This window comes from Sander lucioperca, chromosome 18 (assembly GCF_008315115.2).
Source record: "Sander lucioperca isolate FBNREF2018 chromosome 18, SLUC_FBN_1.2, whole genome shotgun sequence".
In the NCBI taxonomy this organism is placed as follows: domain Eukaryota; kingdom Metazoa; phylum Chordata; class Actinopteri; order Perciformes; family Percidae; genus Sander; species Sander lucioperca.
In genome coordinates this window covers 14,292,872-14,312,195 of record NC_050190.1, presented here as the reverse complement: position 1 = coordinate 14,312,195, position 19,324 = coordinate 14,292,872, and the positions used below count along the sequence as shown (strand labels likewise).

The 19,324-nt window shown below is 41.2% G+C and overlaps 3 protein-coding genes across 10 annotated transcripts in view; all 3 read left to right on the top strand.

Annotated features, from left to right (window-relative positions):
• The first annotated feature begins 419 nt into the window (after positions 1–419).
• Positions 420–5,639, top strand: LOC116035874 (ras-related protein Rab-15-like). 4 transcript variants are annotated; one of them, XM_031279237.2, is made up of 8 exons: positions 420–538; positions 1,009–1,103; positions 3,300–3,360; positions 3,444–3,504; positions 3,591–3,668; positions 3,858–3,947; positions 4,511–4,576; positions 4,710–5,639. In XM_031279237.2, exons 1-8 carry the CDS (start codon positions 435–437, stop codon positions 4,863–4,865), a joined length of 711 nt encoding a protein of 236 aa, XP_031135097.2. In that variant the 5' UTR covers positions 420–434; the 3' UTR covers positions 4,866–5,639. The 4 variants fall into 4 exon arrangements, with proteins under 4 accessions (XP_031135097.2, XP_035850781.1, XP_031135096.1 ...); XM_031279236.2 differs by lacking the exon at positions 420–538 and adding an exon at positions 843–923; XM_035994888.1 differs by lacking the exon at positions 1,009–1,103 and having other exon boundaries at positions 487–538.
• Positions 5,640–6,097: 458 nt separating this feature from the next.
• gpx2 (glutathione peroxidase 2) lies at positions 6,098–7,690 on the top strand. Its single transcript, XM_031279238.2, has 2 exons — positions 6,098–6,400; positions 6,925–7,690. The coding sequence occupies exons 1-2, from the start codon at positions 6,179–6,181 to the stop codon at positions 7,276–7,278; spliced, it is 576 nt and encodes a 191-aa protein (XP_031135098.1). The 5' UTR covers positions 6,098–6,178; the 3' UTR covers positions 7,279–7,690.
• A 1,568-nt stretch (positions 7,691–9,258) lies between these two features.
• The window catches only part of LOC116035872 (signal-induced proliferation-associated 1-like protein 1), a 42,148-nt gene continuing 32,082 nt past the window's right edge, over positions 9,259–19,324 (top strand). For 4 of the 5 annotated variants that reach the window (XR_004101472.2, XM_035995000.1, XM_031279228.2 and 1 more), the window contains exon 1: positions 9,259–9,433. The gene's annotated coding sequence lies outside the window, so the exon portion shown is untranslated. Of the gene's footprint in view, positions 9,561–19,324 lie in introns of all 5 variants that reach the window. The other variant, XM_031279227.2, reaches the window with a different exon arrangement.

Genomic DNA, 19,324 nt, shown 5'->3' with positions numbered 1-19,324 from the left:
AATGGGGCATTGCATTAAATCAAGAAGAGTCGAGGGACTTTACACATTAAATCCTGATTATGCAGTTTTAGTCTACACATTTTAAGATTATATTTTTAATTAAAATCTAAGATTAAATAAAAAATAAATAAATTGCCATTAACATTCTCCACTAACATTACGTTTGGTGTCAGAATGTTCTGACACAAGGTAGGCTACCTGACAGAGAACATGTAAAATCATGTCTTCCTCTGATGTAGAAGTAGCTAGCCTACTCTGTAAGTCAGTAGTAGGCTATATTAAGGTGTTTGGGGGTCCTTCTGTAAGTCATTTTGGGTTACAATTTGTTTTTGGAGAATACTACAACCAGCAATACCACAGGCCAAGCAATCGTCCCCTTCCAAACAGGCACATTTTCAACGGGCGCCGTAGGCCTACTAGTTTGTTTTAAAAAAATGATTTTGGGATCAGCCCAATGTAATTGTCCCAGTTTACGCTCCCACAGAAAGAAGCAGCCTCTTCAAGGATGCAGGTTGTATGCTGCCTTCTGGGGCAGTAGGTAATGTTTTAGAACACAGCAGCCTGTCGCATCAGCTGGCTCCAGCTGTGTGTAAATTCTCTTAAATTAGGGTGTAAAGTCCCAGCGATACGTTGGAATTACCGGAACGTAAAGTTCAAATGTATTTTTTACGCAGTGTAAAGATAGGAGAAATTAGCCTACTAGCTAAGGCCAGAGCAAAACATAAAGCAAAGGTGATGCATTTCTCACATTGTGTGGTTTAAATGCACGCTAAACTCGAACCGAAACACAAAATAGCCTGCTATATTTCTAGGAATATTTCTAGAAAGCTTTGTAAAATGGTACGAGTTCTAAATGACTTAATTTACAAATCCCGAGAATAGAAGTACGATTGTCCGAGGGGCCCTGGAGGCAGCACACTGCAGTGAGCCAAAGCTACTTGGAAGAGTCATGTTTTCTTCTACATTTTAGTTTTTGGTCATGGCTAAACAGTACGACTTTTTGTTCAGGTTGCTCATGCTCGGAGACTCGGGGGTCGGAAAGACGTGCGTGTTGCGAAGGTTCACAGAAAGTGAATTTGATCCTTCACATATTTCCACCATCGGTAAGCCATCCAACAAGTTTTCAGTGACGCCTGTTTCAAAAGTCCTATGGCTTCATGTTAGCCGCAGATTGAACCGGATAAACATCGGTGAATACTTTTTACAGAATTAATGTCGAGATGGCAACTTTTTTAACTAAACTTTCTAATACAGTTGACCCTAATTTTCACTTTTGTTCAAAATGTCTAAGCTGGCCTACTTGGCTAGTAGGATTACTAGTAAAGTGCCTCAGGTCTTAACTGCCCTGAAACTGACTGAAAATGTCTTAAGAAAGCTACACTGATCCTAAAATATTACATTTTCAAACAAAGATATGTCTCTAAAGAAAGATAGGGACATACCTCTCATTCATCCTTTAGTTAATAAAGGATGTAGGAGAGGTCTGAAAAAGATGTTAACTGTCACAATAACAATGGAAAGGAATGTCAACAACATTGTTTTCTCTGCCCTCAAAGTGTTTTTATCCTGTTTATTATTCAGAAAATGGTACTTGTAGACTGATGTGCACATTAGTGCTTCATATCACTGCTGCCTCTTTTCCTGACTGTTTGATAAACTAATGACTTGTAAGAAAAATGGTGTGGCAGTTTTACACTAAGAGTAAAGCAAAGAAAACCAGTCACAAACACTTTAATTGTAGGCTATATAGTTAGTTGTGACTGTAAGAGAAAGTGCTGTAGTGTAGAGTGAATTCAGATTAACAGGTTTGTGTACTGCAAGCTGGAGAGCTTTACATGGGATTAAACCCAGTTATTTGAGAACGTGCATGGTAAGTACATTCTCATTGCTTTAAGATCCCTGATGTTGTGATTATTGGTTACATCAGACAGGTTCCCTCCAGATCTGCATCCCCATTTCTCATAAACACAGTGTCAGTTCAGAGAGCTGTGGCAACAAGAAGGAACGCACAGCTTTGCATATATTAAATAAAAAAACACAAGGGAAGCGAGAATGGGACAGTATTAATATGGAAGCTTGTGTCAGTGGTAAGGTATTAAAAAGGCTTTGTGGTCCACAAGAATCCATGTTTTAAAGGTGAAACACACCATAAATTAACACACCATAAAATAGTGATTTATTCTTTAGTATTGTATTAAATACATTTGAATTTCAACTAGTCTCTCCTTAAGCCAAATATTGGTCTTATCTTATCTCATCGACAGTGACTAACGGAACACGATTAGAATGTTTATATAATTTTACTGGGATGTAGATTAGAAGGCACATTTTCTGATTCACTAAAGTCTTAACATTCAAATCAAACACTTTTGAATGTAACGTCTCAAACAGAAATTCTGCCAGCCAACTGGGTTAGTCAGACAAAATAAGCGATTTGAAGGGATGTTGGCTTTACAAAAGTTTGATTGGTATTTTTCACTGTTTTCTGACATGTTTTTTAATCAGGAAAATAATCAGATGAATCATTATTGAAAATAATATACCAGTGGCCGGGTTGGCTCAGTGGGTAGAGCAGGCGCACATATACTGAGAGGTTTATGCCTCGACGCAGAGGTCCAGGGTTCGAGTCCGACCTGTGACAATTTGCTGCATGTTTTCCCCCTCTCTCTCCCCTTTCTCACCTAGCTGTCCTATCCATTAAAGGCGGAAAAGCCCAAAAAAAAATCTTTAAAAAAAGAAGAAAAAAATAATAATAATATACCACATAGTATATTTAGCACAGTACTACAGCATATACATATTAAGCATCTAATGTACACAGTATGTAGCATGAAAAATGAAAATGAGTTTTTAGAGTGGGCTCAGCATACAAACTAAACTAAAATTGATTTAAGAAGATAAACAGGTTGGCAGCTGGTGCTATTCTGTCACATTTCTTAACTCTCTCGTCCTGTTACCCAGCAGTAAAAACACACAGCTGCAGCTCACATCGGTTGCAACCCCCTTGTGGAGACACAGTGATTTAAAAGCTGACACTATGCAGTGCTTGAGATACTATTCATTAGGGATAATAGTGTCTCTGACCAACACTCATTAAGTGCTTACAAACACACAATAGCCCATGGAAAATAGCACAAAGCAGGATTTTTGCATCAATTTGTCACAGTTGCATAAGTGATTCCACTTTGACCTTGTTAAGGTGTTTGCAGTTGCATCACAAATTGCTTCTGTTATGTGTTGTTGACTCTGCTTTTCTGTGGAATTAAATGTAATTTTCTTCTTTCTTTTTTTTTTGGCAGGAGTAGATTTTAAAATGAAAACACTAGAACTAGATGGAATCAGGGTGCGAGTACAGATATGGTAAGTTATGTATGATAATTGCATTCACAGTATGCTGACGTGCATATTGTGTGATCTTCTGCTGGGTTTGGTCGTCTGTGCAGGGATACGGCAGGTCAGGAACGTTATCACACCATCACCAAACAGTACTACAGGCGTGCACAGGTGATCCCTCCATATAAATAACAAGTTACCTTCATGGGTTACTGTAGCATTCATTCTTTAATACTTCTTCGTTGATTCTTGTCCAGGGTATCATCTTTGTATACGACATCACAAGCAAGTCGTCCTTTCAGCACCTAGTGAAGTGGGCCAGTGATGTGGATGAAGTAAGGCAATAAGCACTCTCATTTCACTCCCTTGGCCTTCACAGTGACCCAGTATTTGTACCAACTCTCAGTGCACCGCTGAGGCTTGCTGCACACCCAGTGGCTTAGTGTGAGTGACAAGATGATGAAGTCCCTTATCTCTTTGCTGTCTGTCTTGACTTTTGTTTTTTGTGTTGTTGTGTTTTGCAGTATGCCCAAGACAAGGTGCAAAGGATCTTGGTAGGAAACAAGTGTGATGAGGAGCTCAAGAGGCAGGTGACAAAGGACCAAGGAAACAAGGTTTGATTCAACCTTATTTTATGGGTTTTATTAGTTTTTTTAAATAGTATTTTTTTTTTTTTACATGTAACTTACTTAATAACATAATAATATAACTTCACAAGTGATGTTGTAGATATACACAAATATCCTAAAGTACCCAGTAGTCATTGTTTCAAGTTTTTCCACTTTACATTGAGTGATATAAGGTGACCAGGATTAAATGGTAAGCAGACGTTTCTAAAGGATACACAGTTAAATCTAACAGTTTTCTTTATTAGTTTGGCAATTATTTCACAAACTATGGTACAGAAATACTGTATTAATGGAGTTTTCATGACCACTTACTTTGCTTACACAGAATGTGAGTTTTTCTTAAACATTTTTCCAAAGTGGACCCAGCACATCAGCTCAATTGTATGAATAATTAATTAAAAACAAATTGATAGGCCAGTTAATAACAACTTACATCCAGTCTCCTAAACCCTGTGTTCATTTACTTGTGGAGAAAACTGATCACGGCTATTAAAATACCATACTATTTGTTGTACTTATTTATAACCATATCCACCTGGACAATGCAGCTAGCAGAAACCTATGGGATGGAGTTCTTTGAGACCAGCGCCTTCAACAGCATGAACATCTGTGAGGTAGGACACAGGGTGCATCTCCAAAGAAACTGTGTGTCACATTAGAAATGTGCACACATACTGCAGGGAACTTACCTGCTAAATTCTTATTTATTACCTTGCATATTTATTTTTCACTTCCTCCTTCCTTCAGTCCTTCACTCGTGTGACAGAACTGGTGCTGCAAGCTCACAAGAGAGACATGGACAACTTGTTGGGATCCCTGGATGATTATCTGGAGAAGGCCGTTTTGGAAGAAGAGGACAGCGAAGGCATCGACAACAACGCTCAGAAGACCTGCATCTGTTAGAAAGAGGGCCATCACAGTACCATGGCTCATACTGTAGCTAAAGACATTTGTTCCCCACTGTGACTTGACTCAGCCCTCCTCCGCTTTCTTCATAGATACTGTGACCTGTTGGCCAGGAGGGTGCTCCATTGGTTTTCCTTTTTGTATGTCAGTGCAGTGGTAGATGCAGTTAGCAGCAGCAACTAGCAGAGGGCCCATTCTGTTGCATGATCGCTGAACCCTGTAGCCAGTGAAGAGTAGCATACAGTGCATGAAGGTAGCTCCATTTGCTCCAGCAAAACTATCAATGCACACTCTCTTTACATTTTCCACGGTGAAATGCACTATATACATCTACAAATTGATTGGTGACGTGTGGATCCATATCAAAGAAATCAGTTTATTAAGTTGAGTATATGTGCTACGACAAGGCAGCCAGAGGACAGAGTTGAATTATTTACTTCTCGAAACTCAAACCAGGGTGGATTCTTTTACACGATGGGCGTATTTCTTCTAGGGAGACAGTGTTTTGCCATGTTCAATGACCTTTCTGAATGCAGTGCATGTTTGTTTACCATCCTGAATGTATATGTATTTGTTTTATGAACGTGACTGTCATTGCCTACTGTATGTTATGCATTTAAGCAGTGCTACTGCTGCTTAGTATATGTTTGCAGGGTCTGCTGAGGTGCCACGGATATGTCATGTTAATGTTATGTTTGAAACTCAAGGATGTTGCAAAAAATCTTGCTATGTATAAGTTAATAAATTCCAATTGCCTATATTTAAAACAAATTAATTGGATATCTGAGCCTTGCTGAGTCACAAAATTTTGGATTGAGAGTAAAGTTAGGTCCTTGGGGAGTTAAGATGGGTTCATTTATTTTTCATCACCTGCTGCGTGTGCACGTTAAATCTTTGATGACTGAGAAAACTGATACATACAGTGCCGAATACATCCCATAATACCATTTGACCATGTCAAATACAGTACATACTCAAGATACGACTCACATTTTAAAAGAATTCCAATGACAGCACCTTTAAGTTCAGAGAAATTCTAAATGTAAACCCTTTTCTAAGCTTATCCAAAATAGGATAGCACATTGTGAATCACGCAAAACCTACTTCATGTACTTGTGTGGTGTCACAATCAGTTACATCAATCTGCTCCATCTGAAACTTGTAAAAGAGTATTGTATGTCAGGTGCGGATCAGTTTCTTGCAGAGCCATTTGACACCCACGAAAGGCAGTGAGTCAGGTGACCAAGCAGTTGGATGCAGTCACACGTTGGTATCCCGTCTGCCTCCAGTGAGGAATCACAGGAGTCGAGATGACGTTCATCGCCAAGACCTTCTACGACCTGAGAGCCACCACGCTGGAGGGAGACTCGGTGGATTTCAACGTATTTCGGGGACGGGTGGTCCTGATAGAGAATGTGGCCTCGCTCTGAGGCACCACCACCCGGGACTTCAGTGAGCTCAACCAGCTTCAGAGCAAGTACCCTCATCGGCTGGTGGTCCTGGGTTTTCCCTGTAACCAGTTCGGCTATCAGGTGAGTTGAGCAGCATGGTTTCCTCAGGCAATTTGTTATGACCCTGCAATATCTGCTCTTGATATAAGCCTAAAATCTCATACATGTATGCCGATGATGGTTTATTAGTCATGTGAAATGTATCAATTCACCTGTTTATACAAACCTTCACCCATTTAAGTGCTTCCTCTGGATATATGATAAAAAACATGTTTTCCATATTTGGAGCTACACCTGAATTCCAGATGTTTAAAGCAAATTTCATCTTTCTGAGTATATCATATATAAATATATATTTACGTTTGAAAATGAACCATGTTTGTTTTATCCAGTGAGAATAACGCCCATTATATTTATAAAGTAGTTCAAAAGAACAGCACGATCGCATAGTGTGAAAACAGCAGCTGATACTTCAGCTTTGATACTATTAGATTTTAAGTATCTGCTGACACTCTGATAGCAGGTGGTTTTGTTTGCTACAGTGTAATCAGCTTGATTGATGTTATTATTTTCACAATATGAAAATAAACACTTGTGTTTTGCAGGAGAACTGCAGCAATGGTGAGATCTTGAATTCCCTGCAGCATGTACGTCCAGGCGGCGGCTTTCAGCCCAGCTTTACCGTCTTTGAGAAGTGTGTTGTCAACGGGACAAACACACATCCAGTCTTTGCCTATCTTAAAGACAAGCTCCCCTATCCTGATGATGACCCCACCTCCCTCATGCAGGACCCCAAATTTCTGGTTTGGAGTCCCATCAGCAGGACAGACATCTCTTGGAACTTTGAGAAATTCCTCATCGGGCCAGAGGGAGAGCCCTTTAAAAGATACAGCAAAATGTTTCCCACCATTGACATAGAGCCTGACATTCAAAGACTGTTAAGATTAACCAAGACCTAAGAATAGCCTCCACCTCTTAATGACTTCTCATACATCACAGTCAAAGCTGATATGCTGTCCTCCACACTTTTAAGCCTTATTAAATGAGGGTGGTATTCTTAAAAGCTAAGGGAATATTATCTGAGGCCTTATAAGTGCTTAAGAGTAGTGGAGGAATAAATTCAATCTATGTAAAAAATTTATTTTACAGTACAAATGTGGGTATACGTCATAGAAATGATCACTTCTAAAGCCAGGTATTTTCTTATGCATGTCCTTTTGTCTCTTGTCCTACGCTAGCCTGGCCAGCAGATGGTGCTACAGATTTGATCATACAAAAAGATAACTTCTTGTGTTCATGCTTTTATGAATTAACATTCATCACACACACACTCAGAAAATATTTGCACTGGAATAAAACCCTAAAAACCAATATTCTCTCTCACTGCATCTTCTTTTAATTGGACCAGTGAGGCACCTGCTATAAAGATGTGTGCCTCTGATAAAAAAAAAAAGAAAAAAAAAAGGTTGACAAAAATAGATGTAATTTCTGAAACAGCTCTGTGTAGGCATAGTAATGATGCTTAAAATACAGTGGGAAGGATGTGGAATTAGGATACATGTTGTCATTGCACATTAAAACGCTCACAGGCCATTCCTCTGCATTATGCATCCTCTAGCCTGCTGATTCGTTCTTTATTTGTTGAGATCTTTTTCCAACCAATTCACAGGATCTAAATTTCCAACTATGACATGCTGACACCAGTAGCCTACAGCTGCAGGAATGATTTACTACCGCAGTGGCATTTAAAGACAAGTCCTAATTCATGCATATAGGAGAGCATCGCACTGCCACTGTCTAATGTTTAATTTTCTATGCACAGTGCATTGTTTGCAAGGTCTGCAGATTAGCAGTGGCTTTTCTGCACATCCGCTCACATCGACATCAGCTGATGATGTCAGAGCTACAGGCCGGGCAGTGCCCTAATGTCTTAGTCAGGTCGCTGCGGGGACAACAGTGAAACACTCAGTCACCGGACAGTTTTATTTCCGTTTGTAGACAGCCTGTATCACTGTCTTTGCATATCACATTTAAATAGTTGTATTGTTGTGATACATGAGAACATTTGATTAATGTATTTCCCACAGGCCTGCTGGTATGTGGCTGACAGTCAGGTAAGCAATGTTGCCTATTAGAAGCAGCAAATATTGGAGGAAGAATACCAGGGACCTCTCCTCCACCCTCTGCACACAGTTTGCAGAAAAATACCACCAAAGATCGTTTATGTTTGAGTGATGTGAGAATCACTCAATGAAATTCTCACCAAATAATGAATAATTAAAATAATAGAATAAAACTCGTCAAATTCTAACTTCATCTCTTGAAAATACTTGCATAAATTTGCATGTGTATTGCTCCAAATAACCCTGCATGTAACTGCAGCAATCATGTAAATAATAGAAATAAGCACACTATTCTTTACAATAGGCACTGCATGGCACTGTAAAAGTTCATCTTAAGACAGCTTTAGAAACTGCTTTGACTGTTCTCCCAATTTTTTCAACAAACATGACATGTTTTTAACAGGAGATTTGCAATAGTAGGTCAAAGGTTGCTGGGTTAAATGTGTATTGCACTGGAGGATGTGTGTGGTTACATTTAGGCTAATTATTGTCAGTAGAAATTTGACCAAACTTAAACATAGTAAAACATAAAAAGGTGTGTAACTGGACCTACAAAGAAAAGGATGTAATTACAGGTTTGGAGTAAAAACTTAGCTGCATTAGCTTGCAGTTTACAACCTATGTTTTTAACGCAGAGTGAGAGCTCTTCGTTTTCCCTCCCCTTCGTCTACCCACTACAGGTGAGCACTGTTGCCACGGAAACGTTTGCTTTCCCCACGAAGCTTTCTCGCGAGACTCCGGGGGAGAGTGAGAGAGAGAGAGAGAGAGAGAGAGAGAGAGAGAGAGAGAGAGAGAGAGAGAGAGAGAGAGAGAGAGAGAGAGAGAGAGGGAGAGAGAGAGGGGAGACTGCCTGAATGATCTCATCCCCTCCAGCAGCTGCATAGCGCAGCGAGGCAAACCCGTAACTTTCTATCAAACTTCAAAGTTGCCTTTCTGAGGACGACACCGGGCATTTTCGGTTTAAACCGGAGCAAACACGTTTCCCGAGAAGGTAAGAAAGAGCGCTACGCAGTTTGTGTTTCGGACTTTACAGGACCTTGTTACGAGTTGAAACAAAAGGAGGAAAACCCGCTTCGTAGTGTGTGACATCCAAAAGCTTGAGGCAGAAAGGAGAAAAGGTGAGCCGGGAACGTGGTGCCAGTCGTGTGCGGGGTGTTGTTCGTGGTACAAGGTGCCTAACGATACACACAACATCTGTCGGCTGTCCGTGAACGACAAAGCACATCTTTGTGCTGTGTCAAGGTGCAGTGTGGAGCCAGTGCGCAGTCAGTGCCAGTGCTTTTATTTTAACTAATGGGGTTGGTGGTAGACGAAATGGACTCGGTAAGAAACGTTTCTACCCGACTATCACTGAGGCTGTTAAAATATAGCATATACCCGCGGCGTCGTTGTGTATGTCAAGGGCATTCTTAGCACTGCTTTGGGGAGACGATTTACAGGTGGTATCGTGCACACTACATAGCCAATATCTCCTTGTGTAACTGTCACCACCCGATAATCAGTATGGTGTACCCCGTGTTTCATGCAGGTGATCTCCTTGTGCCACATCTGGCCTGGGAGCTCTGATTTGTTTGCAGCATTGCCTGGTTCATCATGTTGTTGAACAGATTAGGTCAAGATGATTGCATCGTGAATGTGGTTCATCTTAATCAATATAGCCTACCATGTTAAATTCTGTACCACAGGGTATCTACTTGTCATGGTCCGCCATGGCATTTTGTTCAGATATAACCCAATCAGACCCACCTTTGCTAAATGTATTTATGCATAATGTGCAGAATACACAAATCCAGCATTGTATGTCCACTGTGGGCATAGAGACTGTTTTAAATTAGATATAGAATACAGATCAGGGCTACATGATAGAATGGGGAAGATTTGGCAATGCGGGGCAACAAGGCAAACAGAGGTTTGTTTAAATAGTAACAACCAGCAAAGAGTGCCAACCTTTCAAAGTTCAATGCAGTATTGTGTCCAAAACCAGCATATTTACAAAATATCAGCTTTAACAAACCAGTCACAACTATGCAGGTAGGACCATAGACAGGTAGGACATAGAAAATCATTGGGCTCCCCTCGAACTGAATCACAGCGCCTGCTCCAGTGGCTTGTTAGAGGTGGATAATTTTGCATGAGTCAGGTGCAAAAAAGGAAGCTTTGGAGTTTAGCTTTTGGCAAGGATCAAGGATTTTTAGCATTCTTGATAGGCTTAGCTGACCTGCGGTGGGCATGACTGATCATACACTGCACTGCAATTTTTACTAGTGAGTCTAATATCAGCTTTGTCCCATTTAAATTGTAGCTATTATTCACACTGGAATGCTTCTTGCTTCTCTGATGGGATTTCTTATAGAGAATTCCTCTAATGCAAAGGCAGCAGCTTTATATCGCTGTTGAGGAAAGCATGCATGCTCTGTTTTAATCTGCCACAATGGGCCAACGACTCTGTGTTTTATGCTGCTGACAAAAATACCATTCAAGGATAAGACATTACTGCGTGGGCCTTAAAACATCTCATTTAAGGAGACTTTGCAGCCATAGTAGCACAAGGCTCATATGATATATTTTCATCTGCATGTAAACTCTAAAAGTTCCTTCAGAAAAAAGCCATTGCTTCTCACGTTTCTTATCAGCATAAATAGTCCTCCCCCTGGTATATGACTGAAGGACAGTGTTTCTATTTTCACTTTTTGCATCATACTTCTCACTCACAATCATAACAATTGTTATTGTGCTTCATTTGTCGTAGAGTGTTTTTAATGTGCACAGAGGGATGCTTCCTGTTGCTAAGTTGAGCTCATGTTTCTATTGTCTCTTGTGCATTGGCTCGAAGGGAATAGCTCGAGCAAAGATAAAAGACAACGACAAGAGGAGCATTGTGCAGCTTTATAATTTGCCACTCTGGAATGTGTGGGCTGCAATTATGCTAAGTGGCCATCATGATGAAATGCTTAAATTAACTGTTTACATTTTATAATGAATAATGGCATTATTGTTATGATTAATTCTCAAGTTCAAAGTGCATTATTCTTAACTGGTTTAATGGTTTTAATGTATAAAGTAGGTTTTTGACCACACTCTTTTCACAGTAATGTGCTGCTTCTTGGTTACATGCTGCTGTTAAGCCCGTGCCCCCGTCAGCTCTAGCTGCCTGTTACTGATGACAGACAAGGCTACAAACTAAACAGACCTTCAGATATGGCCCTGGATGATCTGGTGCACCAATGTGGCCAATGTCAGCTCCAAGGCCAATTCCTTCATGCCTGTTTAATTCTATGCCAGACACCAAAATGAGTCATGTATTCATGAGTTTTGACACAACCTTCAGTCATAGTTTGAAATATATCACTTTTTTATTTTTGAAAAAAAGGAAGCTCCTTTAGTTTTATCATGAGTGATATGTCTGGCTGGTATTAGTCAGCCTGTAGTCAGATGTCAAATGACTTGATGGTAATATGGCCTCCAGCATTATGTGTGATTTAGTGATTAGTGTGATTGTCTTTTTCGCTGGTGACTGAGGGGGTTGATGAGTTTGATTGTAATGAGGTGTGACTATGGGTCCGCGTTTCCTGCTTGCTAAACTGTTGGAATGCTCTGTCTTTGTCTGGATCGGACGGTCCACTGTATACCAGCCAATGGAGGAAAGCAGAGGGCTTGGAAGCTACAATAGTGATGATGTAATCCCTTTTCAGCGAACTGTCACAGAGTAAATGCGTGCAGACAAAGGAAAATTCCCCTCCTTTTCACCCCACCTGCCACAAAGTTTGGGGAATTTTTCGGACACTGTAATTATCTATGCCCGAGATTCTGTAGTGGTCACCTCCACTGAGGGAGTTTAGTAGTGGGGGACAGGTGCAAATTGACTCTGATCTGGACCTTAGCTGATTGACAGTTGTGTCTCCATTTGGTGGTCTGTTACAATACTTATACACTCATGAACTAAAGCAACCTTTCTGTGACTGGGTTCTGTCATGCTGCTTCCAACTCTCAACTCTCAACACCAAACCAAAACCCACAGTCATGCAGAGATCAGACAGTGTGTAATTCCCCTTTTCTGCTCCCATCAAACCTCATACGTGCTGAAAATAGCACGACATGGCCTAGAGATTAGAAGATGGGAGAAGAAAAAATTAAAAGTTTGACAAACGACCACTTAAGAATAACTTAAAGCAGCCATATTATGCTCATTTTCAGGTTCATAATTGTATTTTAAGGTTGTACCAGAATAGGTTTACATGGTTTAATTTTCAAAAAACACCATATTTTTGTTGTACTGCAGTGCTCTCTCTCACTGCTGCAGATCCTCTTTTCAGCTGGTCTCTGTTTTAGCTACAGAGTCAGACCTCTTTTCTTCTTCTTCTTCTGTACTATCTTTGATTGCACTGCACATGCCCAGTAGCTCAGATGTAGATCATGTCAGCTAGCTAGCTCCATAGACAGTAAAAGAAAGGCTGTTTCTACAACTTCGGTCAGTTACAAGGCAGGATTAGCTGGGAGACTTCTAAATGAGGGCGCACATGTAAGTAGTTCTTTTGTAGATTATGGTGAACTTGTGTGTGTTGTAGCAGTGCTTTGCTACTGAGAACGAGGTAGCATGCTAGCGTTAGCATGCTAGCATTAGCATGCTAACGCTACGAGCTAATGGTTGCGGTTAGCCTGCTCGTTTCGGCTTGTGACGTCACAAGCCGTGCCGATTTTGAACAGCTCACCCAGAGACTGAAGGCAGGACACATTCAGAAACCGTATCTCACTCTAAACAGCATGGATGGATTTTTTTCAAAGTTTGTATGTGTGTGGAAGCACCAGAGACACAAAAGAACACCCCAAATCCCAGAAAAAGTGATTTTTTCATAATATGGGCACTTTAAGGAAAAAAAAAAACTTTCCATAATGAAATCTGGAATTCTGATGATGATGATGATGATGATGACGACGATGTGCTGCCGCAGGCTACCTCGCTGCCACACAGTGATGACATGCTCAGTATTGTCTCGACATGTCTGCCAGTTGCTACACCGTCTCTGTGCTTGGCCTGCACACTCTCCCTGGAACAGATTACAGAACTCAGCCTCTGAGAAGAATCAAAACACCAAACAGAGTTACAGGCCCATGCCCCATGCAGAGCCTATGTGGGCAGCGGTGGAAAATAATTCCACATACAAAAACCGCAGAGGTTTTTTGCTGTTGTCCCTCCTGTGGACAGAAATCTGAGAAGCAGGCAGGAATGCGTGAGGGCTTGGCCCTGCTCAAAACAGATCTCAATCCATAGGCAGGTCTGTTCAGCTTGTCCTCATTCCTGTACATGCTTACAACTGTTTTTGTTTCTTTCAGGAGCCCCTTTTACCATGTGATTTGTAGTAAAAACAGCAATGCTGGCACAACAATACAACATGGGAGGTTTTCTCCTGAAAAACACTACTCTCTGAAGCTGAACTCTATCTGAGCTGTTTCAAGTTCTCTAATATAGTCACAGCATTCTTTCTGTAGTTTGTGTTGTGCTTTGTTTCCTGTTCTGAAACTCAGAAAATCCCTCTTCATATTGCTCCAAAATTCCACATCCTTTGCTTTGGAACCAGGGAATCCATTTCCACCCTGTGAGTTCCTGCTTTGCTCTTTGTAAAGCCGAGAAGGAAGAATGAGACCACTGTGAACCCAACCCTTTGCTAGATTTAGAGGACTTTTTAAACAAATAGAAGTTTCAGGTGGACTGAGTGAAGTAATTAGGAACATGTCCCACTGTCGCTATTCATGCAGTATGTCCATGCAGTTTTGTGTTATTACCTTAGCCTTTAACAAAAAACATATACTCAATATTGATGTTGAAAAAATTAGTCTACGGTGTATAACAGAACACTGTCTGATGAATAAGGCCATAGTCTTTTTTTCCATATTTCTCCAGGTGCAAAGGGCAGATAGGGCTGGCTAATAACAAACATGGCTACTTTCCCAGCCTTTCCTCTCTCGCTGCCTGTTTCCTGTATGTTTCATTGATGTATTCCTGGATACCCTGTCTACAGCTTTGCTACACAAGAAACACATTTGAAACTGGAAGCTGTCTTGTAAATATGAAGATGGACATGTGTTTGTATAATAGTTGCATGTAGAAGCTCTTAAAAGTTGAATATTGATATGAGAATGCTTTTGCTTAGTTCGATATATAGTCATCAAAACAATATAAAAAAGTGTATATTGTATATATTTTGCCATATCGTTTCTATCGCAATGTCGAAAAACCAGCAGCCGAACAGCATTACGGCAATAGTTACGTCATTTGGACGCTTTACGTTCTGATCCTTGCACGTTATGTTAATTTTGCACTAAGGTTCTTAATTAAATGAGAAATAGTACTTTTGCCAAGTATTTACTTTACAAAGGAGTATACAAATAGGCTTTACCAAGTGGTTATTTTATATAGCCTGGACTATTTATTGAATTACCAGTGATATATCGTTATTGAGATATGAAATGACCTAAATTGGGATAGAAGAATTTGGCCATATCACTCAGCCCTTATTGCTTGGGAGGAGGTAAGGTGGTGTTGTGGCTTTGTGTTTAGCCTACATGGTACTCACACTTGCCCTGAATGCTGATTAGGAGGAAGTCACCAGTGGGTGTTTGCTACTAGAAAGAGAAAACCTGCACCTGTACATATCCTGGTTTGCTGTTGTGTAACCTTTTGCCTAATTTTAAACTGACCCTAGTAACCAGATGTTAAAATACCCAACACTAGGTAGAAATACACTATGGTAGATGCAAATGAGAGACTCCAGTCAAAACTTGCATGTCTTCCTCCTCTGTGACTTGTGGGGATGCAAAGTCCTGATTATTGCCAGCCGGGGGAGGAATAAAGGGGAAGGGCGCGGGGGCATGTTAATTGCATTCTGCTTCACTCTGTATCCATGAGCCAAGACTAAAACAGTAGAATTACTGGGACAACCGTCTGATGTTGTCTGATTAATAAAGCAGATGTTAATTTGCTTGCCTTGTGCTGTCATGTATTTTAAAATCGTGATTTCTTTTTTTGGTGTTTATGAAAACAAAAGTATTGAAAACACTGCACCCTGGGCTGCTGTTTAAAATGAGATGTGGCTTGCATGGAACTGGCACGGAAGCATGCTAAACCACAGTTGTGAGAGTGTGCCAGTAGGTGCAGTGCAGTGCAGGCCAGCAGCAGAACGCTGTACAGGTTTGCACTGTGGTTTTCTGGCACAGACTGTGATTTAGCAGGGCACCACTATTATGCAACACTAGCTGACTTATCACAGTCCAAATGACTGTATGAATTGATTAACTCTGCGGCCTGACTGTTCATAATTGGACTGGAAGTGCACTGGGCTATGCACTGGACCAGTGCCAAAATCAATGACTGAAAATGGTTTACGTGTATAACTTTGCTACGCTGTTGTTGTGGATTTTGTGTCCTGATCACGCCTTTCCATGTCCTAAACTGTACATTTAGAAACTATTTGCCATTTCTGACAAATAATTCAGATTACTGAGGCACACCTGGGCTTTCCACTGAGTCCTCAGTTGGGGAATTAGGCTGCCCTCCAAGAGCTGTAGGGGACAACACAGTCAGCCAGGCAGACATGGCAGAAAATCCCCCTGAGGTTTTCAGCGAGGATAATAAGCCCTTCCCCCCCCCCCCCCCCCTTCACTGCACTGGTCCTCATGTCACCTCGCACTGAAGCATTCCCCCTCTCCCCAGCACTGCAGCCCAGGTTGTTACCTTGTTAAATTGCTTACCTGGCGAGATCCTGTTCTTATGTTTCTGCCTTTATCCTTGCAAACCGAAACAGGTTAATTTCAAAATTGTAGATTACATCTTGTGCACTAGGCACACAATTAATGTCTGGTTGCAGCACAGCAGCTATTTGGCCAATGTGAGTGGATATTAATCAAGCTTTCACCTTGACTCTGGCCTTCCACAATGGCTTGCTGTGTTCTCCTTTTGAACGCCGCTTCTCTGTCAGATATTAATCTGTGGGGAAGCCTTATACAGTTGAAATGCATTCCGTTATGGCTGCCCCAATTCATCTCTGCAATCAAATTAGCTGATGTGTTTTACCCTAGTTGCTGCAGAGGTGTATTTGTGGCCAAGCAGCTGTTGAGTGATTGATAGATCAGTTTGACCGATAAAAACGAACTCCAAAGGATGTGTAGAGCATCTTATGATAGATCTGATTGCATTCTCTGGGGTGCTTTTTAAGGCTGTGGTCAATGCTGCTGCTGCTGCAGTGAAGCTCGTGTTTCTCATGTTTGCTCAGCAGGGTCCTGACCCTTCCCAAACCTGCCTAATCAAACAATCACAACTGCTCTTCTTCTATAACAACACCCTGCCACAACCTGTCCAGACAGCCATGTCAAAATAAAGAACAAACCAACATGTCATTCCCAAACTATTCCATTTTTAAAATGCCATTTCAGCAATACAGAGTTCCTATTGTGGGTTTCAAGTTCCCTGTGAGCATTCTATTTCTTTGTTACTGACAGTGTTTTCATTCTTTTCTCTTGCCAGCCTGTTATCTGATCTGAGCATTCTGTTAATTTGTCTGTGTTTAAGCAACAGATACTGTACAAGGTTGGTGTTGCATGGGCACATAAACTATGATTGTCTCTTCAAATACTTGATTATTTCTGAGATTGTAATCAGTTAAAATGTACTTTGCTTTATTGTGGTAAGGGTGGTCTGATCAGAATTCTGTCTTTGTAGTCCTCTGTGACTTAGCTTTGCTACCTGTGTAATCAGGCAGAGGATGTGAGAGGACAGAGCAGTGGATGACTTCCAAACATCACAGGCATCTGTCATATTGACACCTCTGCTGTGAGAATCTGTCAGACCACTGTCGACTGACCTTGCTGCTCATACGCAGTTGTACATGAAGACCTAAGTGCTCTCACCCTGGCCCTGTCCTCATCCCACACCCACACTACATACGCAGACTCATAAATACGATCTCATTCATTTTTGGCAGTTTGAAATACAGTAATAAAGATTAAAAAAAAATAAGACTTGCAATCAAGTTTAACAGCAGTTTGGAACTGGAGGCTCACTAATCCTGGGCAATCGGGAAGCCAAGAAGACTAATAAATAGGGCTGTCAATCGATTACAATATTTAATTGTGATTAATCGCATGATTGTCCATAGTTAACTCGCGATTAATCGCACATTTTTTATCTCTTCTAAATGTACTTTAAAAGGGATATTTTTTCAAGTTTTTAATGCTCTTATCAATGTGGGATCAGACATATATGCTTGCTTCATGCAAATGTTTATTATTATTGCAACAATCCAAAACAATGACAAATACTGTCTAGAATATTCTCCAGAATAACCTCAAAGGTATATATGGCAAACCCAAGCCCATTAAGCAATAACAGATGGGCATATTGACCCGAATGCAACATTACTTGGTAATAAAGGTTAACTAAACATCCCATTTTCTTAAGCAGCTCAACACAGAACAATGGACCTTGTGTATTTGTGCTATCGCTGTTGAAAGTTTGTTGCTTGTAGAGTTGTCCAGGCGTCTCCGTTACAAACAATCCAGCATGGCCTGCCTTTGGCCGTATCCTTGGCCAGCAAGTGTTTTTTGAGAATCTACGTACTCCGGTGGTAACTCAATTCACATCGACAGTATGCAAATAACTTTAGTCTTGACGAGAGAACCATCTCAAAGGGCTTTGGAACTGAATTACATAGCTATTCAAAAGACCCTTTTCTTTATCCATTTCTGCTCAAGTAAGTTTGTTTCTGCTAGCCATCCACCACTGCTGCATCGCTTCCTGATTTCCCAAACTACAGAGCGGCCCAAGGCCCAAATCACGGAACGTGCATGCGTTAATCACCATCAAAATAAATGAGTGCCGTTAAAAGGAATTTGAGTCAACTCATTATTAATGCATTCATTTTGACAGCCCTAATAAAAACATGACAAAGTATTTTGACCCAGTCGAGCAACCAACATTTTCATCCTCTGAGCACATGTACGCTTGTTGTCTCTACGCATTAGGGTTGTCAGGAATATTGACTGCCTCCATTTCCCCCCCATTGTTTGTAGTAGCCATGGGCCACAGGAATAAATGGCTGTATTGGCCTGAGCCCAGCTAGGACGGGCACTGGTCAAGTGACCAATACTCACTGATGGGCATGCACATGCACACAGCTGGGTTCCTTTGTTTGTGTGTGTGTGTGTGTGTGTGTGTGTGTGTGTGTGTGTGTGTGTGTGTGTGAGAGTGTGTTCTTGATTAACTACATTCATGGGGTCCAAAAACTGGGAATACAGTATACTTGTGAGGTCCGGACAGCTTTGTGGGGCCAAAATGCTGGACCCCACAACTTCAAAGGGCAGTTTGAGGGTTAAGACTTGGTTTTAGGATTAGGGTTAGAATTAGGTTATGGTTAGGGTGAGGGTAAGGGTTAAGGTTAGGCATTTGGTTGTGATGGTTATGGTTAGGGTAAGGGGCTAGGGAATGCATTATGTCAATGACGGGTCCACACAAAGATAGTGAAACGTGTGTGTGTGTGTGTGTGTGTGCGTGTGCGTGTGCGTGTGCGTGTGCGTGCGTGACCACTGGATGCCCCCAGACTGCCCCCCAGTGCATGCAACATCCCATTTACGGCACCAGCTTTTCAAAATACCATGATCTAATCAACATTTTGATTGACCCACTCAATTTACCCCTGTTCAAACGTTCCTACAGCTCCACATCTCTGCTGCCACAGGTGGTGATGTGACATCGATCCAGTGGAGCAGTCATAATGATTCTGAACCTGCTAGATAGTGGTGGCCTAAAGGTTAGAGATGCGAGCTTGTGACCAGAAGGTCGTCGGTTCAATCCCCAGACTAACAGGATAAATCTGGGTGGGGAAAGTGAAAG